Source organism: Zea mays, chromosome 4 (genome assembly GCF_902167145.1).
Source record: "Zea mays cultivar B73 chromosome 4, Zm-B73-REFERENCE-NAM-5.0, whole genome shotgun sequence".
NCBI lineage: Eukaryota > Viridiplantae > Streptophyta > Magnoliopsida > Poales > Poaceae > Zea > Zea mays.
Genome location: NC_050099.1, coordinates 86,513,037 through 86,538,308, shown reverse-complemented (window position 1 = coordinate 86,538,308; position 25,272 = coordinate 86,513,037). Strand labels below are relative to the sequence as shown.

The 25,272-nt window shown below is 46.4% G+C and overlaps 1 protein-coding gene across 1 annotated transcript; it reads left to right on the top strand.

Moving 5' to 3' along the window:
- Positions 1-3,992: 3,992 nt before the first annotated feature.
- Positions 3,993-23,514, top strand: LOC100501994 (uncharacterized). The gene is made up of 9 exons (NM_001196584.2): positions 3,993-4,534; positions 4,698-4,796; positions 21,028-21,280; positions 21,368-21,478; positions 21,570-21,706; positions 21,823-21,936; positions 22,044-22,243; positions 22,329-22,580; positions 22,815-23,514. The coding sequence occupies exons 1-9, from the start codon at positions 4,175-4,177 to the stop codon at positions 22,978-22,980; spliced, it is 1,692 nt and encodes a 563-aa protein (NP_001183513.2). The 5' UTR covers positions 3,993-4,174; the 3' UTR covers positions 22,981-23,514.
- Positions 23,515-25,272: the final 1,758 nt, after the last annotated feature.

Sequence of the window (25,272 nt, the reverse complement as noted above, 5' to 3'; positions counted from 1 at the left end):
TCACCCACCCAAATGAGATCCTTGTATTGGAGTAGACCATCATGCGGGGTAAAATTGGGTACAGTCGCTGGGTCAACAGCCAATTTAGAGATGAGGGAAAGTGCTTGTTGATCTTGGTAATAACTATCTTGGACGATAACTAGCCATTGAGGGACAATAACGGAGACGGCTTGACATTCTGCAAAACTCTATCGTGACAGGGCGTCAGCAGCACGGTTGTTAGAGCCACTTCTGTACTGGATGCGGTAATTCAAACCCAAAAGTTTGGTGAAGACTTTGTGTTTCCAGGGCGTGTGCAGGCGCTGCTCGTTAAGCTGACTAAGGCTTTTGTGGTCCGTGAGGATTGTGAATTCTCCATGTTGGAGGTAGGAACGCCACTACTGTACTGCGACGATAATCGCCATGTACTCCTTTTCATAAGTGGAGAGACCACGGGTCTTAGGGCCCAAAGCCTTGCTGAGGAATGCAACTAGGTGCCCATGCTGCATCAATATAGCTCCAATACCGACTGCACTGGTGTCCATTTCCACTGTGAAGGGAGAAGCAAAATCTGGTAATGATAACACAGGAGCCGACGTAAGAGCTTGCTTGAGGGTGGAAAAGGCGGTGTCATGCTCAGATGTCCAAATGAAGTGCACACCTTTCTTCACTAACTGTGTGAGAGGCTGACAGATAACCCCGAAGTGGCGAATAAATTTTCTATAATAACCGGCCAGACCCAAAAAAATTGCGTAGTTCCTTAAGTGAACATGGTACGGGCTAGGAGGAAATTGCCTGAATTTTACCCAGGGTCTGTAGCCACTCCATCTTTACTGACCACATGGCCTAAGTAGGAGACACTGGACTGAGCAAAGGAACATTTAGATCGCTTGCCTTTCCACTGATCCTGAGCGAGCAAGCTGAACACCTGATGCAAGTGCTGCACATGACTCTCCAAGGAAGCACTATACACTAGTATGTCGTCAAAGAACACCAAGGCACACAATAGTGGAGACAAAGTGTGGTTCATAGCCCGTTGGAAGTTGCCAGGAGCTCTTGTGAGTCCAAATGCCATGACACAAAACTCGTAGTGGCCCATGTGCGTCTGGAAGGCTGTTTTGTGCTCCTCACCGGCCTCGAGCAACACTTGGTGGAACCCAGCCCGGAGGTCCAAAATGGAGAAGTAGGATGCTCCAAACAATTCATCTAGCAACTCATCGATAACAGGAACTGGGTATTTTGTCTTCACCATGAGAGCATTGAGGTGCCTGTAATCCACACAGAAGTGCCATGTATTGTCCTTCTTGCGCACTAGTAGGACAGGTGAGGAAAAGGAACTGGAACTGTGCTAAATCAAACCTTGGCGTAACATATCAGCCACCTGAGTCTCTATTTCATCCTTCATTGTTGGTGAGAAACGGTAAGGCTGGATATTAACTGGGCGAGCGCCTGCGATGAGTGGAATATGGTGATCACAAAATCGGCTGGGAGGCAGAGACTTAGGTTCAGCGAACAGGAAGTCAAATTCATGTAGGAGGTGTTGAATTGCCTCTGGAACTGATGAACCATGGGCTATCTGCAGCTAGAATATTTCAAACTGGTTCGGAGCTGTGTGTTGTAACTCCAATAGGGATGCAGACGACGTTGTTGGTTGGACTCCTTGAAGAAGCGCAGATTTGCCAAGATGTGAGAGGGATATCCACTTGTGTTTCCAGTCCACATACATTGGGCTACAGCTTTCAAGCCAGTCCATGCCGATGATGGCATCATAACAAGGTATATGAAGAAGCTTAAATGATGTAGTAAACGAGAGCCCCTGATAGGTCCATTCTGCTTTTGTTAATTCAGCCGTACACTGCAACTTGTTGCCATTAGCCACTGTTATTGACAATGCTTGAGCCAATTGATTCACCCCTGTGAGAGAGCTTGCTAGTGACGTGTTAAGAAAACAATGAGAGCTGCCAGAATCTAGTAACATCAACAATTCCTGGCCGAACAGTGAACCCGATAACCAGAAGGTGGACCGAGAGGACTTGGTGGACACAGCTTCAGTAGAAAGAAGTATCATGAAATGTTCTGATGTATCTTCAAATTCAGCCTCTCGCTCCTGGGACTCTAAAGTGAGTAGATCCCAAAGTTCCTGCATCACATGCAACTGGATAGTGGGAGAGCACTTGTGGCCTTTAACCCATTTGTCAGCACAGTATTGACAGAGACCTCGTGCCCGACGGTAAGCGCGGAGGGACGCAACCTTACTGTCAGACGACGAAGGATCTGAAACCGTTGAAGTAGGTCTGTCAGAAGCTTGTGGAGAATGTTTGTCCCAATTCTGATATGATGTAGTCTTCGTTGGAGTCTTGTAAGACAAGTGGGCATCGCCGCGATGGACCTCACGACGACGAGACGACTCCGCCTCCTCCTGGAACAAGGCCAGCGCACAGGCAGTATCCAAAGTACTAGGACGTTGGACTAAAATTACAGATTTAATGTCGTCGCGTAAGCCATCGATAAATCACATGGTATAGTAAAGGGGATTTGTGGTATGTTCATAGGTGACTAACAGATCAACCAATTCACTAAAATAATCGACGTAGTCTTGCACGGTGGAGGTCTATCGGATATGAAAAAGTTTGCGAATCACCAGTTCGTGTTGTTCGCGACCGAATCGGTCTCGAACCAAACGACAGAACTGAACCCACAATAGAGAAGGCAGGCGGGGTTCCACTGATTGGAGCCAGCGGCCAGCCACCCCTTCAAAATACATGGTGGCAACTTTGACCCAGACCATCTCCTCTGTGGCATACATTTCAAAGTATTTTTTCGCAACGTCGTTGCCATAACTTGGGACTTGAGCCATCAAACGTGGGGAATGTAAGTTTGGGCAACCCGCCACCATGTTTGTTCAGAGCCCCTCTGAGATCTACGTCCCCCCACTAAACCCATTTGGTTGAGCAAACGAAAATGTTGTTGAAGGGGGACGCCACATACCCGTGACCGGGTAGCGGCCATCGACAGTTGGATGCCAAGTCCACTATCCCGGAGGTAGCTGTCGAAGTCGTGCCCGAATCTAGGGCCATCAGTGTAGTCGACGGCGCCAGGTGGGCGCCCCGAACGGATCCAGTGGAGGTGAACGCGCCCGGAGTTCCGAGGATGCTGGGCGACATAGCAAGGGAACCGGGGGAACCGAGGACGCCTAGCATGGTGGCGTCGTTGACGCGCGCTCCGTGGGACCACTAGGCATCCATCTTGGCGATCTCGGCGCACATCCAGTCCATGTTCGATTAGAGCGAGTCGATGGAGGAGTCCACTCGGGGATGCCAAAAGTCGAACATCTGCATCACAGACTCGAGAGCGGCGATGCGGTTGCCAGTCTCCGCTTCGAAGTGGTGCAGACGCCCCTACGTAGCGGCATCCGAGGCTGTGAGATGGGCCTCCACATTAGCGCGGAGGGCAGTGGAAAATTCGGTGACGGATCTGGCCGCATCCGTCACCGTGTTCTCCAGGACGGACAATCGCGACTCCCACTTGCTATCCATGGACTGGATACGCTTGTCCAGCTCGGCAAGCAGGGAGCGGGTCTGGTTCTCCAGAGCAAGGGTAAGGGCCGAATCTGAGATAGATGGTGGCGCCATGAGCGGAGGAAGATTGACTGAATCTGATACCAAGTTGTTAGCAGTAGTAGTAGGAGAAGGTAGATGGGGTTTTGGGAATAACAGAGAAGGGAGACGAAGGACGGAAGAATGTTCTTTCTTAGAGTTTCTGTTCATCCATAAAAACCCCCAGCCAGTAACCAGACCAGGTTAAGTACATCACACACGCTGGCCGCTGCATACACAGCAGGTCTACACCCACTCGGGCCCATATACGCGTCTGTTGGGCCGACACACACGACGAGTTGCCACCTCCTGCTTGCTTGGACCATTCGGTATTGCACCCTCTCGCTGTTGTAGCGGCTGGGAAATCTCCTCTATTGGCGAGTTGGTAACACACTATCGCTACATCATATGCTTCTGTCCAAGCTATATAAGCCGCCGCTGTTGTACGCCGCTTCCTCCATCCACTAGCTGCCCGGCCGGCCGGCTAGCGGAGAAACAGCCCGCCCGCTCGCCTCTGCCTCTGCCCCTGCACGCCCAAGATCCTCAGGCCGGGCCGGCCGCGTGGCAGTGCCGCGCGCGCGCGAGAGCGAGAGGGATCCATGGGCGTCTCCGAGGAGGCGGCGCGGGTGTGGGCGGAGCTGCCCGTGCGGGTGGACTGGGCGGCCGCGGCGGCGCAATGCGCGTCCCTGTGGGCGCACGCGCGCGCGCTGCTGGTCGCGCCAGCGGTGCGGGTCCTGGTGCTCCTGTCGCTGGCGATGACCGTGATGATACTGGCGGAGAAGCTGTTCGTCTGCGCCGTGTGCCTCGCCGTGCGGGCGCTCCGGCTCGGCCCGGACCGGCGCTACCGCTGGGAGCCCATCGGCGGCGGAGTCGGAGACGAGGAGGAGGAGTCCGGGTCCGGCCACGGCGCCAAGTACCCCATGGTGCTCGTGCAGATCCCTATGTACAACGAGCGGGAGGTGAGTGAGTGGCCAATGGCATAGCGCAGCACATTGATGAGCTGGTGGTGGCAAGCGGAGTGGGTTAATTGAGTTGAGAGGGAGGGTGGTGACTGATGGAAGTTCTTTTTTTTTTACTATTAATCTCGTGCATGCTGGAATGGATGGATGGATGGCGGCGAAGGTGTACAAGCTGTCGATCGGGGCGGCATGCGAGCTGGAGTGGCCGTCGGAGCGCTTCATGATCCAGGTGCTGGACGACTCCACGGACCCCGTTGTAAAGGTACGTACGCCGCCGTCGCCGACCCTCTTTCTCACCCCGGTCGCCGGACCTTTTTGCGACCTTCGTGGCCAGGCCAGGCCACTGCGAAACCAATCATATATGCATCGAACGAATGGGATCGCCACGTGAATGGTGCACGCGTCTCCCGTCCCCATGCCTTCTGCTCCTACTTGCGCGTCCTCTTGTGGCCGGCAACTGGCCGTTGGCGCTCGCGGTGCGTAGCAGTTGAGGTAGGTTCGGTTAAGACGCGGACCGAGACCGATAGCCAATTTTTTAGTGTAGGAAACTCCGACCATGTCGCCACGGCGGCACTTCGTCCCGTCGCCGCCGGACATTGTACACGCCCGAGCCACGGAGGGCAGTGCACTGCCGCGCGCGGCGCGCCCCGACACAAAGCCAATCCCGTGCCCGCCGCCGGCGACAGCCCACGCGCGTGGATGCAGAGGCCGCACCGCCACGACCACGAGACGAACAGTCACCCCGCCCCCGCCCCCGCCCCACGACGCGCGCGCATGCCCCACCGGCAAGGCAAAGGCCGTACGGCTCACGGCGGCCTGGCGCGTATGGGCGCGAGCCCGCGACAACAACGCCTGCCGGCTGCGCTAGTGCATCAGCCTTTGCACGTATACTGTGCTGCACTGCTGACTGCCGTGCCGATCGATGCGGCGTGGATGTGGGTGCGCCCGCGGGCTGGCGAACCGCCAGCCAATCTAGGCGGTGCCAATCTTAACTCTAACTAAATTCACAATTAAAAAATATATAAATATTATGACTACAAAATAAGCACCACCAACCCATCCTCTTCTTCTCACTGGTACCACCGTCACCGTCAACATATCCTCTTCTCTTCCATCTTTATATCGTAGTGTTAGCATAAATTATATGCACTTATTTAAAGATTTAAATTTTATTATTATTTATTATGGATTTGATTGAAGAATGCTTTTACGAACCGAGTGAGTACCAGAAATTAATTCGCCAGCTGACACACATTTTTAAAAAAAACACCCGCTGACTACTTGTCAATAGAGCTAGATATCGAGCTGGTGAAAAGATGAAAGGGCACATAAGATTTAAGATCTAGAAAGCGACGAACGACGGATTGACGGATTCTATATTCACGTCGATTTAATCGACTTACACATGAACGATTCTAACGAATTCTATATTCATGTTGATTGAATCGAGTGTTAACCTAACAAAAATCGAATTCTGACGACCAGATCCGATTCTAGTCTAGACCGAAACAAACACCCCTACGGCCTGCTGCGCGCCGGTGCACACCAGCGCGCGTACGCGTACCTGCAAAAACGATCGAATCGAAGTGATGCATTTTACAAGGAGCAATAATGAGCAGGACACGACGATGTGGACACCAGCACGTGGATCAACCATACGGATCTGATCTGCTGGATCGGCCTGTACTGTACTCTGGAGTCTGGACTGCACCTTATAGGAGTGGGCATTCGGTTTTTTTTTTCTAAACTTTGGTTTGGTTTTTTGGTTTTAAAAAACTTTGATTTTTCAGACATTAGAAATTGATAGGAGTTTATGCAGCAGCAGCATTGCAGACTCCAACCGTTTGATTCGTTTTGAGCTTTTTCACTCTTGATGACAATGACGGAGTTAGGTCAAAAGCACTTGTGTCCCAAAGGAAATAGGTGGGGACTATCCTAACCGTGTCTATCTATGCATAATCATCTAACGAGCTGTGATTTTTCTTCTCAACCAATTCTTCTTAAACACGTGTCCTAAATTTATAGTAGGTTGTCCACAGCTATATGAATAGAATAAAGTCCCCAGCTAGTTGTTTTTTTTAGAGAATTAAAGCGCACAACCCAACCAGAGACCGCCGTCCTGCAGACCGGCAGCTAGCGGCCGGAGCCGTACGTACGTGGTCCGGTGCTCGGCGACCGCCCGCCCGGTAGCACGGCGCGCGGGCAGCAGCAGTCCTCCACGTCAACTGGCGCCGGCGTGGCACAGAATAAATTCTTCAGCACTGGCAAGATCCGGCAGGTTTCCACTTGCGGGAGGGGACCTAGCTCGGCCGGCCAGGGCCAGTCTGTCCAAGTCCAAGCCTCACCGCAAAGGCATCCTGGCTCGTGCACGTTCTCGTGTCATGCGGCTGATGCCAAGACCCACCAACGGGCACTGCCTGCCCAGGATTCGCTGCGACTGCGACTCACATGGTCTCCAAACAAGAACCTTTTTCTTGTTCTTCTGGTCGCCATTAAAATCGACCACTCTTTTGTTTGTTTCTTCAAGCCAAGCCCGTCCACCAACGGAGCAGCAGCAGTTGTAGGCTTGGAGCAGCCCACATCACCGGTAGGGGGGAAGAGGAAATGCTACAAGTATACTGATGGAAGAAAGAAGTGATCCTAAACTAGTGGCACCAATAACGATAACAACCTTACTCTGGCAATCCATGTGTCGATTTCTCTCTTAACTTCGTGCAAGGATTCTCAAGTTCCAACGGGACCTTTTTTCCCCCATGAAAACGTAAAGTTTCGGATTCACGGTTCCCCAAAACAAATAACTAATGGGCCTTGGTTTGGTGGTGGCCCAGACGTACTGGGCTGGATGTGGGCTATACAATCATAGTGTGCCATTAGCTCGCCCTGCAAGAACTCCGGCCAGGCCCCGCCGCCAGCGCGACTGGCAGGACGGCGGCGCCGGGGTCCCGGGGCCGCACCGCTCGAGCGCCGCGTGCGCTGGAGACGTTGGCGTCTTGGCGAGGGCGTCTGTTATGCCCCGTGGCCGTCGAGAGTCGCCGACGGCGTGAGGAGATCGGAAAGGGAGAAGACGAGGCTTGCGGGAGGGGGACAACAGCTCCTGGTATGTGTGTTTTCCTTTTCTGTTTCTTACTTTTTCTCGGTATACAGGTTCCTTATTTACATAGAGGATATTTCGTCCACATGCGGTATCCGATCACACAGGGGCTTGTTCGGTTAATCCCGTTACTTATGGATTGGATAGGATTGGAAAAAATTGAAAAGAAATTTGATTTGCTTGGGATTTAAACCCATCCAATCCCACTCAATCTACATGGATTGAGAGCTAACCGAACAAGCCCTAAGCTGGGCGTGACAGGTCCCCGTTGGAACCGTTGCTTGTCTACGAGCAACCAGCGATGAAAACGTTGCTGCAGAACATACCAATCCTCCCATGTGGTGGAGTCTTGTGGAAGATGCTGCCATTTGACGCGCACTGAGGCACAGCCTTGAAGCCCTTACGCACTAGACGACGCTCGAGAATTTCCTCCGGTTGTAGCTCCTTAGAGCATCTCCAATAGACTCTTCATTTTTTACTCTCTATTTGACTATTTATTTACGTTTTTATAAAGATTACACTCTATATATATCATCTCAGTCAACAAACTATCTATTTAGTTTGGCTAGTCATGTAGCTAGCCAAATTTAGCTAGTGAGAGAGCCAATTTAGAGAGTTAGATAGCTTGCGAGTCATATAGCTAGTCTGTTTGAGATTTATTTTGCTATTGAGTAGCCAAAATTTGGCTTAGCAACTTATTTAGCTAGTCTCTTGGAGATGCTCTTAGTAGTGAAATCCTGAAGAACCTGAAAGTCTAAAAAATAGGGAGAATTTGCTATTTTGTCACTCTCAGTTGTGGACTTCTCTATTTTACCATCAGACCCATAAATCATAAACACAAATAGTCTCATAAGTCATAGACATAAGGGCACATAATAGCAGAGGGCCCATGTTAGAAGGACCAAAATAGCAATTTTTTCAAAAAACAACAGTGGGGTGTAGTTAGCTTCAATTGACTGACATGGAATACCGGATGCACAACACAACCCTCTGGTAAGTTCAAACGATAGGCTGTATTCCCCACATGTTGTAACATCTCAAAGGGACCGAAAAACTTGAAGGCCAGCTTAGGGTAGGGACGATTGATCACTGAAGTTTGAGCATAAGGTTTGTAGTTTGAGCAGGACTTGTTCCCCAACTTGGAAGGTACGATCCGTCCTCTGACGGTCGGCTTGCTGTTTCATGCGGCCTGGGCCAAACGATCCTTGAGGAGTTGCAAATGGGTATTCCTGTCACTGACCCATTTCTGAGCTACTGAATCAGTAGAAGGTGTGGTTGGAACAGAGAAACCTACTGGGAGATCATACCTTGTTCGGTTAGCTGTCAGTCCATATGGATTGAGTGAGATTGGATTGGTTTGAATCCCAAACAAGTCAAAGTTTTTCTTAATTTTTTCTAATCCTATTCCATCCATGTGTATTAGGAATAACCGAACAAGGTTTAAGTCTTTGAATGGCGAGCACCATAATGCAGTATGAAAGCAAGAGTTGTACCATAGTTCTGCTAGTGTGAGCCATTGTTTCTGGCGTTTGGGAGAATCATGGACGACACAACGGAGGTACATCTCTAGGCACTGGTTAACCCACTCCGATTGCCCGTCAGTTTGTAGTTTGCGGATGGTAAGTCGTACTACGCAGCAAACCTGTCACAAAGAGAGCAAAGAGTTCCTTCCGAAATGAACTTGTGAAAATACGGTCATGATTCGAGACAATTGTCTTAGGAAAACCATGGAGCTTGATGACCTGATCAAACATAGCTCGAGCCACTGTATGTGCCGTGAAAGGGTGTTTGAGCGCAATAAAGTGAGCATATTTGGTATATCTGTCCACGACCACCAAGATGAAGTTATAACCCTCGGATGATGGTAAACCCTCCACAAAATCCATGGTGAGATCTTGCCAAGTGCCTGCAGGGATAGGGAAGGTTGTAAGAGGCCGTCTGGATGTGTGTGTTCATGTTTGGCTTGCTGGCAAACGAGACATTGTCTAACAAAATGCTCAACATCATTCTTCAATGATTTCCATGTGAAAAATTGATGGACCCTGTGATAGGTGGTCTTAGGCTATCTCCAGCAGCTTACCAATCCTCGTACATATATTTAAACTCTACTCTGTGAACAGTGCAGTCTACAATGCAGAATAGTGCAAACACTGTTTTGGGTAAACTGTTGCACGCGGTCTTAGAGTAAGTGCCCTCCAATTCAAGTGGAATGAAGTGTGGAGATAATCTTGGTCTGCAACGTGGAGTTGTTGGCTACCCAGAAGTGTACTCATGAAAAAAGTGCTCCTATACCAGTGGTACAAATAATGATAAAAAGTCTTACTCCGGTGAGCGATGTGTCGATTTCTCTTGAATTCGTGCAAGTATTCACAATCTCAAACGGAACATTTTTCCCATTAAAACATAAGAGCAACTCTAATAAATCTCAATATCTAATTCTTAAACCATATTATAGGGGAAAAAATAAAAAAACATAGCTCTCTAAGGTCCTGTTCGTTTTGTGCCAATCTATAGTGATTGAGGGGGATTAAATCCCCTACAAGTCAAAATCCTCTCCAATCCCTTCCAATCCTCCTCAATTCCTATGGTTTTGGGATCAAACGAACATGGCCTAAGTCAGCTCCCAATTGTGTCGCCTGCGTAAAGGTAGCTCATCCCTGCGCATATTTGTGCCGACGCCCATAGCTCCCAATCCCCCACGGTTTCCTTTTCCGCACCATGCTTCTACCTTCTTGCCTCATCGAGGGTGTTGCTGCTGGGGACGCTCGTCGTGGAGACCGGAGCCCGCCATCTGGGTGTCGCCCACGCCCGTCGATGGTGGCGCCCATATGCGCTGCTTGTGCAGCAGTGCTGTGGCCGCGTTGCAAAGCAGCTGCAGCCGCAGCAGCGACTTTTTTTTCTTCTTTTTGACTCTTTTTGCGAAGATTTTTACAACTATGCTATTTATGGTTTGAATTTAGAAAATTAACTCTTACTTCAACGCCATTATTATTGATGTCGAGATTACACGTCTCGGTGACGATATAAATGGTGTTGAAATCTCGCTCTAATAAGTTGAGTTGGCACCTGGTCGTTGGTGACGACCTCATCTCTCAATAAATGGTTGTCGTGCGTGGTATATATATACACACATATATACATATATATATAAAATAAAGTATTAGTATATCTATGTATTTATATTAATATAATATATAATTTATTAATATTATAATATATATATATATATATATATATTTAGATATATATAATATAATATATTACTATTATATATATAATATAGTAATATAATATATTAGTGTTGGTCACTTGTTCTCAAATGCTGTGGATTAAGAACAAGGCAACACAATTGTTAAAGATTAAAGACCTTCGTCCTTCGAAACATTATCTACTTTCGGATATAACGATCTTCGGACGAAGGTCACGAAGGACACACCTTTATCATTCATGAGAACGGGAGTTCATAGAGACAATATATGTTATTCATTCATCATTCATCCATATATTTATTTCATGATAAACATATGAACATTAATAGAAATTGTATTACATTGATACATTCAGCTTGTTTGAAGGCGCTGACGCGAGAGCGATTACAATCCAGCGTGAACAGTACGGGGATACTGTTCATCTATTTATAGGCAACCGTAAAGGCATGTACGCTATTACATTTATGCCCTCAACAATTACATACAGAGTTTACAAAATGTCACGGGTAACATCGCCATTTGAATTTGATAACTTGAGCAACACCTTCTCCTTGCATTGCCTCATTACTTTGTCACGTCGAAGCCTGCTTGATGAAGTGTGCTTCGTTGTACTTCCTTTTCGTTATGCCGAAGCCACGCTGTCTACCCGTTTCACCGTGATGAAGCTTGCCAGACGAAGCTTTGCTCCGCTCCTCTTATGTTGTACCGAAGCTTTTCTAGTGATGAAGCTCCTGTAATATTCAATAGTACGCTGAAAGCAAATGGTTAGCCGTGTTTTTGAGAACCTTCGGAAGAGGAAGCCCCCAATAGTAGCCCCTCGCAGTATTATTTGTTTCTTTGTAACAAATTCAGACTGCGAAAAGAACGAAGGCCTTCAGCCGAAGGTTGAAAAAACACCTTCCCTTCGCTAGAATAGCGAAACATTCTGCACTGTGGGCCCCGCCGCTCAGTGGTGCTTTGTGTATATATACAAGGGCTTACACTGAAAATATTTTCGTGCTATCAAGCTTTGCGCTATGTTTGCTTTTTGATATTCGGTTTTCTATCGCAACTGTCGTTGAAATTGCCAAAGATAAGACAAGCATGGACCCCGCGCTTGCTGGTTTCTACGAAGCCATAGAGAGGACTAACGTTGAGAAAATCACTGATGACATGTTGGTCGTGCTGTCTAGGGACTCAAGCGACAACGAGAGCTTTGATGTTGAGAGTGAGAACGAAGATGCCGAAAAGATCGGCTATGGAGGTCAAGTCATGTTGTTTTCGGGAAATCCACTGTTAAGCAAGGGCAATTTGAGCGATGAAGGGCATATATTTCTATGATACGTCCATAGTGAGAGCTGGAGGAGTACTGTTCCTCTTCCTGAAGTAGACGAAGTGGTGGTATTTAAGAGTTTTATGTAGGCTGGGCTTCGTTTTCCCTTGCATAAGATGCTGGTTGAAGTGCTGAAGACATTTGAGATATACCTTCATCAGCTTACTCCCGAAGTTTTGATTAAAGTTGGAGTTTTCATTTGGGCTATGAGGAGCCAGGGGCTGGATCCAGATGCCAACTGCTTCTGCAACATTCACTAATTGTCCTACCAGATGAAGGCAGTTGGGGAAGAGCAATATCATAACAACTTTGGATGCCACAGTTTTGTGTACCGGTCTGATGTGAGGTGTCCTGTGCCAATGTTTCGGAAAAAAATGGCTGAGCTCTTGGATGAAGCAATCGTTTTATGTCAAGAATGATCTGAGTAATAGAGAGGATGTGAGGGGCATAATCCAGCGCCCTATACGATCACGCTTCGGCATCAGGAGGCCTTTGATCGCAAGTGGAAACGGAAGTACAAGCATGCTTGATGGCCTTCAACACAGTGTATACTTACATTGTCACAAGAGATTTGGTTCAGGAGCACATTGCTTATAAGATATGGCCGCTTGTTAATGACTGGGAAATGCCGAAGGAGACCGCTGCTGGCTCCAACGAAGCTGGCCTAGTTTATCTGAGATATACCTATCGCTACAGAAGTCAGTTTGACGAGTTGAATGATGACTGGCTTGAGGCCGTTGAGGCGACCAGTGATGAGCTACTGGGGGCTTATACGAAGGCAGAGGACGAAGCCATGAACACTGCCTTCGACGCTCGAGGCAAAAGGAGATTGAACAGAGTTTTTGACTTGATTGGATTTATTTATCCAGACTAATGTTTTCCTGCTCGAAAACAATGGTTGAAAAGGAAAATGGTAACTACGTCCTCTTCTGCCGCGTCGAAACCGAAGAGAGCTAAGGTTCTGACTTGTAGGCCGAAGTTGCACTCTTTAGATAAGACTGCTGCAGCGCCTGCTGTAGAGAAGATATAAATTGTTGAACATGCCGAAGCCATCCCCTTGGCTTCAGAGATAATTCCTGCTGCGAACGTCGAAGCTACTGTTGGTCCGGTAGAAGAAACGACAGCAAAGACAGAGGAGTATCCGAAACTGCTGAGTCCCCCAACCACGACTGGGTTGCGAAGTTAACAACTACTGCAGTAATAACTCCTAGGAAAGGGAGGAGAATGGCCAGTGTTTTGGACGTTGTTCTAAAATCTTCGAAGGTGCCAACTCCTGTTTATACTAAAGCTTCCGAAGACAATATTGAAAAATTAGTGGTAGCTGCTGCAATCGCTTCTCCTACCTGCGCTGAAGCTAGACCTTCGGGATCTAAGCCAATGAAGCAGGCAAAAGAAAGTCTTCCGGAAGAGCTAACATCGCCTATACCCGAAGCGCCTTCTCGAGATGATTTGGAATATATTGTTCGCCATGCTTCAGGGAAACGATTATAAGAAGAGCAATTGCCGAAGTGCAACATTACGCAAATGACCTGAAATATCCCCGAGGGTCCTTAGTATATGGAGGAAGTGACGAAGATGATTTCCTTTACTGTTTACCAGATAACAAGGAGGTAAATGTTTGCTGAGAAATGATGGATAACATGGGTTATTCGAAGCTTGAACTTGGACTATCTGCCATGACGAAGGATCAACTTGCAGACAACCTTGCTTATAACAACTTAAAGGTTTGCATATTTTTATTTTTGTATTTATTGATTTTTGTTAGATAGGTTTTTGGTGATCGGTTTGTGGTAATGCTTATTATTATTTGTGTGTTTTTCATTTGTCAGGGTCTTATCCTTAGCAAGGCTTTGAAGGCCCAGAAAGATGTTGAAGATGAAAGCACTCGGATCGCCTATGGGAACCTGCGCTCGGAAGTCATAACGCTTCGGAATGAAGCCCTTGAGAAGGACAAAATCGTGTTTTCTTTACTTGAGAGATTAAAGTCTAGCGAAGCTAGACTGGATAGCCTTTCTGAAGTAGAACAGAAAATGGAGAAGTTTGAAAAGGAGAAAGAAGTAGATGCGAAGCGTATTGCTGATTTAGAATATGCTCTGTCTGTTCAAGTGGGATTGCACAGATCTGAAGTGCAAGGACTGGAGAAGAAGCTCGATGAAATCACTGAAAATTTTAATGTCGAAGAAGCAAAACGCGAGATATCTGATACTGAACGGTTAAGAGTTCAGAAAAATGTCGAGGAGTTTCGTCAGGCGAAAGAGGAGTGCTAAATATTGCTATGGAATGTTGTAGTAAGTTGAAAAAGAGTTTTGCTAAAATTGGCGCATTCTCTATGGAGCAGAACTTTATCCGTGGTGATCCTGACAGGGTTATCCGATAGATCGGTGGTGAAGCCGAAGCTTTTGATGAAATCCTTAACGATAGAGGAGACTTTTGTGTCTTCACTGGCGCTCGAGGGGCTGTCTCGCTTCTTGAAAAAGCTGGTTGTGAGCATGCAAAGGTTGTAGTTCAGCCAGATTTCTCAGTCTCAGCGAACGATATCAAGGATCCTTCAGCCGAAGCTATTGACCTTAGCAGAAAATTTTATTCTGAAGTTTGGTTGAAAGGTGGCCGAAAAATAACAGATGAAGCTATTAGGAAAAATGAGGAAGAATCTCATACTGCTTTAGAAGAAGTAAGGAAAGCTGAAGAAGCCGTAGAACGTGAAAGACTTATAGGTATATATCTATCGTGATTTAGCTTCATAAATTCTTTTAGCTTCGTAATTAATGAACACTTATACTTTGATGCAGCCGAACTTTCTCCTCCTCCGGAGCCATACGACCCTGAGGCTGATTCAGCCCTGAAGGGCGCTCTTGATGTAATTAGAATAGTTAATGAAGCTGTTGATGAAGCTGTGAATAGGCTCATGAACAAAGCTGCTGATAAAGTCTTAAAAGAAGATGATTAGACCTTGTTTATTAAAACACTTGTAGAATTTTTATATGTTCTTTCTTATGTAAGAAACAATTGTCAACTATATGTATATCTGATGATGTAATATATTTCTTTGTGAAGCGTGAAATCTTCGTACGTACTGTTTTTGAGCCTCAGGCGAAAAACACCTTCCCTTATTTTCATGCTTCATAAAGAAAAAATCTCATTTTCTGCCGAAGCAACTTTTAGACTCGAAGGTCTTGACGTAGATCTTGCATAAGAATACCGCTACCGAAGGCATAGATCTTGCATTGTTGATACATCCTTTCATAACTCTGTTGAAGAAATACTTAAACTCATGTCATGTCTGAAGGAGCAATTTCCCTTCTTTTTCCACTGTTTCGGATGATGCGATGTCAGGGCCTAAGGAGGCCCATGGAGGGGCTGCGGTAGCAATGGCCATGGGCCCTCCAAGGGAGATTAGATAAGGATAGTTAAAGATAAGATTAGAATATTAGTTGAGATTATTTAGGAGATTAGTTGAGATTATCTAGGAAGGTTATGAGTTAGTTTGTTGAGAGTTTTTAGGAGAGTTTTAAGGAGATAAGGATATCTAGCTAGATAGGGGCGGCCAACTGGCCTATTTATGTAATCAATGGATGAGAAATAAAATAGGCAAGAATTAGAAGGGACAAACCCTCCTCTTGCTCGGCCGTGGGCAGAGGCCCCCGACCGACGTTCCTACCCATCGATACCCCTCTCCAATCCCTCACCGATCTAGCGACCATAACATCTGGTATCGGCTAGCTTGGGTTTCGATCTGATCCCATGACTTCTGCTGCCAATTTCGCGGCGTCATCCTGGCAACCGGCGTCTCCATCTCCATGGACCGCGTCGCATGTCACCTTCGTCACACCGTCCCGGCAACCAACGTCCCCATCTCCATGGGCTGCGCCGTATGCCACCTTCGTCACGCCATCCTGGCAACCGGTGTCCCCATCTCCATGGGCAGCATCGCCTGCTAATTTTGTCACCACATCCTGGACGCCGGCGTGCCCATCTTCAGGGACAACGCTAAATTTCGTCACATCATCTTCGTTGACGGCGTCTCCGTCCCCATGGGCGACGCCACTAGGGGCAACCACGGCTCAGCAATCATCAGCTCCATCAATGGGAGACTTGTGGACCAACATAAGGGCTGATCTAGCTAAGATGCAAGCCACGCTCCAGAAGGTTGAGCAAGGGCTGCTGCAAATTAAGGTAGCAGTGCAACATGAGCAGCACCAGCTGGCGTTGTCCGCACAGCTCCAGACGTCGGCGGCTGTGGGCATACAAGCTGCTGCTCGTGGCTTCCTTGCACGACGGAGAGTGCGGGAGATGCGCCGACAGATGCTCAAGGCAGCCTTGGTGACGGTTGACCTCGGCACACGGGGGCGCGACCTTGCCCTGTCGGACGGCCATCAGCAACGGCTCCGGGCCGCTATCTCCAAGTGCGAGCATGGTACCTGTCCCGCGGGCGACGAACTTCAACTCTATGGCAGCGGCAGTAAGGAAGGCACTCCCCTCGTCATCGGCAAGGGCGCACTATTTAGCGCCACCACATTTCGCTACCGGCCGCCACGAGAGCGCCTCCGCTGGTTATTGTTGCGACCTATTCCAGGTGCCCGTCCATGTGCTCCTCTTTCGTCTAGATGGCGTCCATGGGATCCAGGTGGCTGCATACGTGCAAGTCCAATGCGCGGAGGGTGTCCGCCTTATCTTATGGGGTCAAAAAAATCAGATTCGGAATAATAAGATAAGCTGAGATGTAAAAGGCTTGTCTTCTAGGTGTCTGGTTTTGGGTCAAATAGACTCGGTCTTTGAGCACCCGTCATGCTGCAGCTCGAGGACGAGCTGCTTGTCCAGGAGGGGTGTAGTGTCAGGGCCTAAGGAGGCCCATGGAGGGGCTGCGGTAGCAACAACCATGGGCCCTCCAAGGGAGATTAGATAAGGATAGTTAAAGATAAGATTAGAAGATTAGTTGAGATTATTTAGGAGATTAGTTGAGATTATCTAAGAAGGTTATGAGTTAGTTTGTTGAGAGTTTTTAGGAGAGTTTTAAGGAGATAAGGATCTCTAGCTAGATAGGGGCGGCCAACTGGCCTATTTATGTAATCAATGGATGAGAAATAAAGTAGGCAAGAATTAGAAGGGACAAACCCTCCTCTTGCTCGGCCGTGGGCAGAGGCCCCCGACCGACGTTCCTACCCATCGATACCCCTCTCCAATCCCTCACCGATCTAGCGACCATAACATGCGAGATGATGAATGATGCGATGTTATGCAGTATGATGCGATGATATGATGCGACAGATGTTATTGCAGAAACGCTTCGTAAAAGTAAGACTCTACATCCCCTTAGGAACGACTTTGGAGTCTCTTCACCTTTTACTTAGGTGATATTTTAGCTCTGCATCCCCGTAGGAACGACTTTGGAGCTAAGCTCTGCATCCCCTTAGGAACGACTTTGTAGCTTCTTCACCTTTTACTTAGGTAGCATTTTAGCTTTCCATTCCCGTAGGAATGACTTTGGAGCTAAGCTCTTCATCCCCTTAGGAATGACTTTGTAGCTTCTTCACCTTTTACTTAGGTGGCATTTTAGCTCTGTATCCCCCGTAGGAACGACTTTGGAGCTTCGTCACTTTTTCTGTTACACTCGATGGTGTAACTCCAGATTTATTACAACAGGCCGAAGGTTTTACCTTCTTATATTGTCTTTAGGGTAGAAACATAAAAGCAAGAGAAATAAAAATTACATTGGGTGTGTATGAAAGTTTCTTGATTGAGCCCCTGTGTTGCTTCAGTAAATGTGTCTCGACTCTGGTACGGCGGTGCCCTTCTGGCTGTTGATTATGAGATGAAGTTGGAGCCATGAGTGGTGGTGGTGGTAGGGCCCATGCAGTTGGGGAGTGGCTTGTCGAAGCTACTAATATTGTGGGTTGTTGATTGCCCACATACTTAGGAATGTTTGGAGAATAGCACGAAGCGGTATGTAGGACCTGCTTCGGCTGATTCTGTCCTGCTTCGGCTTGAGCTATTTCCTTTTGCTTCTATATCGTGACTTGGCATGTCCTCGTTGTATGCCCCTTATATTCTCCACAGAATAGATAAAACAACCTTCTTGGTTGCGAGCTGAATCTTCCTCCGAAGCTTCTACCTCCTTTGCCTCTTGGGTCTGGTGGCCTGAAGGAACTTTGATGTGTTCCTGATGATTGAGAGTTATGCTGATGCCCTTGAGTATGACTTCCCCTGTCTTCACTTGAGCTGGGATTATGGATCGTCCTGACATGCTTGGGTGGAGTCTTCCTCCGAAGCCCCTGGTCATCTCAGAGTATCTGTAGGCTTCTTCCCTTCTTTGCCGGAAATCATTGTCGGCTCTGATATACTCGTCTATCTTCTGTATAATCTTCTCCAGAGTTTGTGGGGGCTTCCTAGCGAAATACTGCGCCGTTGGTCCTGGTCGAAGCCCCTTGATCGTAGCTTTAATAACAATCTCATTTGGCATCGTTGGCGCCTGAGCTCTGAGACGCACGGACATACACCTGCAAGTATTCCTCATGATCCTATGTGCATTGGAATAGAGCTTGACTAGTAACTAGCTTCGTCTAGAAACCATAGAAGCTGGTAACTAGCATATCCTTCAACTTCTGCCATGGCGTGATTGTTCCCGACCGAAGAGAAGAATACCACGTTTGAGCCACAGTCCTAACTGCCATGACGAAGGACTTCGCCATGACAGCAGTGTTGCCACCATATGATGATATGGTTGCCTCGTAGCTCATTTGGAACTGCTTTGGGTTGGAATGCCCGTCATACATGGGGAGTTGTGGCGGTTTGTACGAAGGTGGCCATGGGGTAGCCTGCAACTCTACTGTTAGGGGAGAAGCATCATCAAAAGCAAAGTTACCATGATGAAAATCGTCATACCATACATCATCATAGCTTGGGCTTTCCTGACGAAGCTCTCTCTACAGTGGCCTTTGTCCCTGCTCGTCCTATGTGATATGGCGCATCTCTTCGGCAGCTTTATCAATCTTCTTCTGAAGTTCAGCTAGCTGAAACATTTTCTCTCTTCTTCTCTCCACTTGTTGGTGGATGGCCTCTAGGTCTCTGATCTCTTGGTCTAGCTCCTCTTTCTGTGGTGTTGGGCTAACGACCTTCCTTTTCTGGTTTCATGCTTTTCTCAGAGGGAGCCCTTCTTGGTTGATGTCCAATGGTGCAAGGGCAGCCCTTGGCGCTATTGCCTTCTTTAGCGGCATGACGAAGGTGGTTGCTCGAGCTCCTGGTGTCGAAGGTGGTCGTTTGAGTTCACCGGAGGTGGGCGCCAATGTGGATCACTTGTTCTCAAATGTTGTGGATCAAGGACAAGGCAACACAATTGTTAAAGATTAAAGACCTTCGTCCTTCGAAGCATTATCTCCTTTTGGAGATAACGATCTTCGGACGAAGGTCACGAAGGACACACCGTCATCATTCATGAGAACGAGAGTTCATAGAGACAATATATGTTATTCATTCATTCATTCATTTATCCATATATTTATTTCATGATAAACATATGAACATTAATAGAAATTGTATTACATTGATACCTTCGTCTTGTTTGAAGGTGCTGACACGAGAGCGATTACATTCCAGCGTGAACAGTACGAGGATATTGTTCATCTATTTATAGGCAACCGTAAAAGCTTGTAGGCTATTACATTTATGCCTTCAACAATTACATACAGAGTTTACAAAATGTCACAAGGGTAACATCGCCATTTGAATTTAATAACTTGAGCAACACTTTCTCCTTGCATTGCCTCATTGCTTCGTCATGACCAAGCCTGCTTGATGAAGTGTGCTTCGTTATACTTCCTTTTCGTTATGCCGAAGCCACGCTGTCTACCCGTTTCACCGTGATGAAGCTTGCCAGACGAAGCTTTGCTCCGCTCCTCTTATGTTGTATCGAAACTTTTCTGTTGATGAAGTTCTTGTAATATTCAGTAGTACGCTGAAAGCAAATGGTTAGCCGCGTTTTTGAGAACTTTCGGAAGAGAAAGGCCCCCAACAATTAGTATGTTTAGACTCAATTCATGGAGTTATATAGACATACTCAAATATTGATGACATGAATATGTGTAACACTTCGAGGCTTGTAAAAAATTATACAACTACACGTGAATGACTCAAGAAAAAAAATTCTCTTTGATTTCCCAAGTGCTGATGTTAGAATTCTCAAGAGTGGTTATAATGTTTGAACGATACATTTCTGTAGCATTTATATGATTTACTATAAAATCACATGATACGATGTTTATATATGATGATACAAGCACTCGCACGACTAGCAAGCCTTGAAACCATACCGTATAAGTTCATGCAGCTAATGATTTTCAGGTAACATCTTCTTGAACAGCTAAAAGAAAACACATATTGTTGTTACGTAAAAACAATAAGTCGCACACATAAGTCTTGTCAGGTATCATAATTAGAGATACCCAGATCACAACTCTAAAATATCTAGACGTTTGAGTAAGAAGGGAAACATGCTCTCCACTTTTGAGTAGGTCTATATAGCTTAATTTTATTGAGGAGTATCCAGATCACACAACTAGCTAGCCTGCCTTGCTCGTGGAAAGTGGGTGCCTCTGTAGCGAGTTGATTCAGTTGCATGCGGCGATTTGGCCCGTCTGGAATCAACTCATACAATGAGATGAGTATGGCAGATAGAGGCTTATAGCTAGTTGTGCGCTCTGCATGCCGTTTTAGTATGGGTTATTATTCTGTCTGATACCATTATTGAACAAGTGACCTGTGTGTGACCACCACTGTGAGGACAATGGCAGCAGTAACCAAATACCCGCATTTAGGAAAACTTAACAATGATTAAGGGGATTTGGTAAGGATGTCAAATAGTAGTTAAATGCCCCCTGTATCTTTCTAGGATTTGGTGGAGACGGAATGCCAAAGATGGAAGAGCAAAGGCGTGAATATAAAGTACGAGGTGAGGGGGAACCGGAAGGGGTACAAGGCCGGCGCGCTCAAGGAAGGACTGAAGCATGACTACGTCGAAGACTGCGAGTACATCGCCATGTTCGATGCTGACTTCCAGCCCGAGCCTGATTTCCTCCTAAGGGCTGTCCCATTCCTTGTGCATAACCCGGAGATCGCCCTCGTCCAAGCTCGCTGGAAATTCGGTCAGTGACTGCAGACGATGCGATTTTCATCTTTTTGTTTTTGCCCCCTCCCTAAGTGTCTTTTTTTTGAAACATATATATGCGCAGTTAATTCTGGTGAGTGTCTGCTGACGAGATTCCAAGAAATGTCCTTGGACTACCATTTCAAGTATGAGCAAGAGGCAGGCTCCTCACTGCATTCATTCTTTGGCTTCAATGGTACAGCTAGCCATGTCCTCCTCTCCTCGTATATATACATTGATTCTTTTGGCCTAGCTTCCTGCCGACGACAGCGATTTTCATCTTTTAGGGACAGCCGGTGTCTGGAGGATTGCAGCTATCGATGACGCCGGGGGCTGGAAGGACCGGACGACGGTGGAGGATATGGACCTGGCTGTCCGTGCGATGCTGCAGGGCTGGAAGTTTGTTTACGTCGGCGACATAAAAGTACGCCGGTGCTAACGATCATCACTACTTTCTCGCACGGAACTCAAGAGCATAACAAGAAACGAATTCTAACGATCCTCAGGATATATAACTGCATCTGTATGTATGTGCGTTAGGTCAAGAGTGAATTGCCTAGCACGTTCAAGGCATACCGGTTTCAGCAGCACAGGTGGTCTTGTGGACCGGCAAACCTGTTCAAGAAAATGATGGTAGAGATTTTAGAAAACAAGGTTTGTTTCTTGTTCTTTTATTTTTTGCAGACTGCCATTACAGGCGCAAACAGAAATTGTCTGACCGGTGTGTGCCCTTTTTTTTTTAATTTTTCCCTGCTGTGTAGAAAGTGTCATTGTGGAGCAAAATCTACTTATGGTACAATTTCTTCTTCGTTGGGAAGGTCGCTGCCCACACGGTGACATTCATCTACTACTGCTGTGCGATCCCCGTGTCTGTTTTGCTTCCTGAGATTCAGATACCTCTCTGGGGAGTTGTCTATATCCCGACGCTCATAACCCTCTTGAAGGCTCTTGGCACACCAAGGTTCAGTTTTTTTTTTGAATGATACTTACTGTGTTTCATCATTTGACAACTGATGGCCTGAAAGCTTCTCGCCGTGTGACAACAGTTCGTTTCACCTGGTGATCCTCTGGGTTCTGTTTGAGAATGTCATGTCACTGCACCGGATTAAAGCTGCAGCAAGTGGTCTTCTGGATGCTGGTGGACGAGTCAATGAGTGGGTTGTCACCGAGAAGTTGGGCGACACCAGCAAGGCAAAGCCTGGCGCCAATGGATCAGATGATGTAAAGGTGATAGATGTAAAGCTAACAGAACCCCTCGTTCCCAAGCTAGTGAAGAGGCGAGCAAGATTTTGGGAGAGGTAAGTTTATCTATATCATTATCCTCTGTTTGTTTTAATCTCAATCCATGTGAAATGAACGCCCTAGCAAGTCAAAATTCTTCCTATTTTTTTCCCTAAACCCATCCAATCTACTTGGAATGGGAGGCCTTTAAAGTTTGTGAAAGCTAGCATATATAACACTAGTGTAGATTTTATGCTCTTATGGTAATGTACATGGTGTCTTCAAATGCTTATAAACAATCTCCATATCAGGTACAACTGCTCAGAACTTTTCGTTGGAACCTGCATACTTCTGTGTGGTTTCTATGACTTGCTTTTTGCAAAGAAGGGATACTACATTTTTCTCTTCCTTCAAGGCACGGCTTTCCTTGTTGTTGGCTTTGGGTATGTCGGCACACTACCTCATTGCAATGCATAAGCTGGCATGGACAATTCATATACCTTCTTACTAGAAACAGATCAAGCAAAGTTCCTCTCTCCTGCCCATATGGAACTTCAATGATAGTTGAGCAATATTCCCATGATCAGTCTTGGCCAGACATGATTCACTGCCAAGAAGGTTGTTCAGATGTCGTCGTCACTCTTCTGTCAGTCTTTATTGTCAAGAAGGCCATTCAAATAGTGTCACCGTTCCAAATTTATAATAACAGTGTTTACTGAAGCATCATGACATACAAGAATGATTGGTGCAGCAGCATTTAGTAAACATCCCGTAGAGATGCAGTTCACAGTCGTGAAAGAACTGCAGCTGCTGTAAATGGAATAGCACCAGTTGCCAATTTCTGTAGATCTCCGAACTTTTTTTTGGAAATTTTGTGATATTACTCAGAGTTCAGATCAATAATGGAAGATTGTTGGCTTCCTCAGTTCATAACCTGTGTATGCTTAAAACTTGTAAATGTAAATTGTTATTGACACTAATAATTTTGTCGAACCCAGGCAGTTCTTGAAATGCAAATGTAGCATGCAAATTTTTTTTTTGTCCTGTAAGAAGCCAAAGATGACTTCTGGGTAACACGTTTGATCAGACATTTTCCTTGATGTAGCACATGGATTAGAGGATATATTTACTATGGTGTAGCTGCCATTTGATCATACTGATCACCCATGGTTGAGGTTGTGAATGTTTTTTTGTCCCAATTCTAGTGTACGAAGCGGTTCGTATACGAGTTCTGAATTGTATTGAACAAGGTTGAGGTGTGACTGCCAAGCTGTGAACCTTCAGGGCATTGGTACAGTACAGTGTGACAAACTGGGAGAGTGGGAAACCTGTTTGTGTTCTTATGGCAGACTTGTGTATTCACAATTCCATTTCCAGATCGTGTTGGCAACCAGAAATCCAGAATCAAGCACCAGTAGTTCGGTGTCATTTAAGAATATCATTTTTTCATTTTAAAGGGAAAGCCTGATATCATTTAGGAATATAACATTTTTTTTCATTTTGAATGTAGTAGTGAGAGATATCTTAGAGTCACGAGGTCATGGATTTGAAAGAGTCTCATCCATATTTGAGAGAGATTTATCTCGATCTATCCATTCCCTAGATCTCACTCGGGCCTTCTTCGGCACGCTAGTATTTAATACATATTGGAATTCAATACACGGTGGGATTGAGTGAATCCATCCCACTTAAACCACGTGTGTTTTAATTACAGCTGGGATTTAATACATGGCTGATTTTTCATTGTTTGGTTACACCACATGGATGGAAGTTGGTCGCTCATTTGTCTCTTATTACATTACAATAGAGTGTGTGTGCATTTAGATTAAGAACAAACCAAAGGGTGAGGGCTAATTTTTCATTTGAACAATATAACATACTAGCTATCCAACAAGCAATTCAGCCACCTGCAAGGGAATGTAAGCGTTAAACACTAGAATTTCTCCATACATATTAATAATTTCATATCAAACTAAACATGTTAGACCATATTCGTATTTTCGAGTTAAATCATATATTTGTTCATAGCCCAAGATTGGTCGGGAAATGACAAACATGCCTAATAATCTAAAAAGAAAGTCGTTCATGAAAGGATTGTGCTTTGCTTGCAACTTAAATAGGAAAATAGAAAATAAACCATAAGGGAAAATAGGAAATACTCAAATAAACAATAAGCAGTTCACTATTATTATGGTGTTCAAATAGATTTTTAATAGAAAATAGGAAATGTTCAAGCATCCAGTTAGTGACTGCATAGCAGAAGGAAATGCTCAAGCATGCTTGCAGGCTAGTAATCAACCTAGGAAGAGATGCAAGCCTCGAAAAGTTAGTGGGAAGAGAAGAGGGAAAGGAAGAGAGCATACAAGCTAAGCCATCTCGTTTCTCAACCAATTCAATGCAACTCGTCATCATCATCACATGCACTCAAGAAAATTTGCCTGTTATCAAGGTCCTTAAAGACATTGTAGGCTTTCGCTTTTTCCTCCTTTTTAACTTCCATTGTACCAATAATGGTGTCGGGGACCATAATTAGGGGTACCCCCAAGACTCCTAATCTCAGCTGGTAACCCCCATCAGCACAAAGCTGCAAAGGCCTGATGTGTGCGATTAAGGTCAAGGCTCAGTCCACTCAAGGGACACGATCCCGCCTCGCCCGAGCCCAGCCTCAGGCAAGGGCAGCCGACCCCGGAGGATTCACGTCTCGCCCGAGGGCCCCCTCAAGCAACGGACACACCTTCGGCTCGCCCGAGGCCTAGTCTTCACCGAGAG

Coding starts and splice junctions, on each gene's coding strand:
- LOC100501994 (NM_001196584.2), top strand. CDS start 4,175: ATGGGCGTCTCCGAGGAGGCGGCGCGGGTGTGGGCGGAGCTGCCCGTG. Junction 21,479..21,569: donor TTCATTCTTTGGCTTCAATG/GTACAGCTAGCC, acceptor TTCATCTTTTAG/GGACAGCCGGTGTCTGGAGG. Junction 22,244..22,328: donor AAGGCTCTTGGCACACCAAG/GTTCAGTTTTTT, acceptor GTGTGACAACAG/TTCGTTTCACCTGGTGATCC.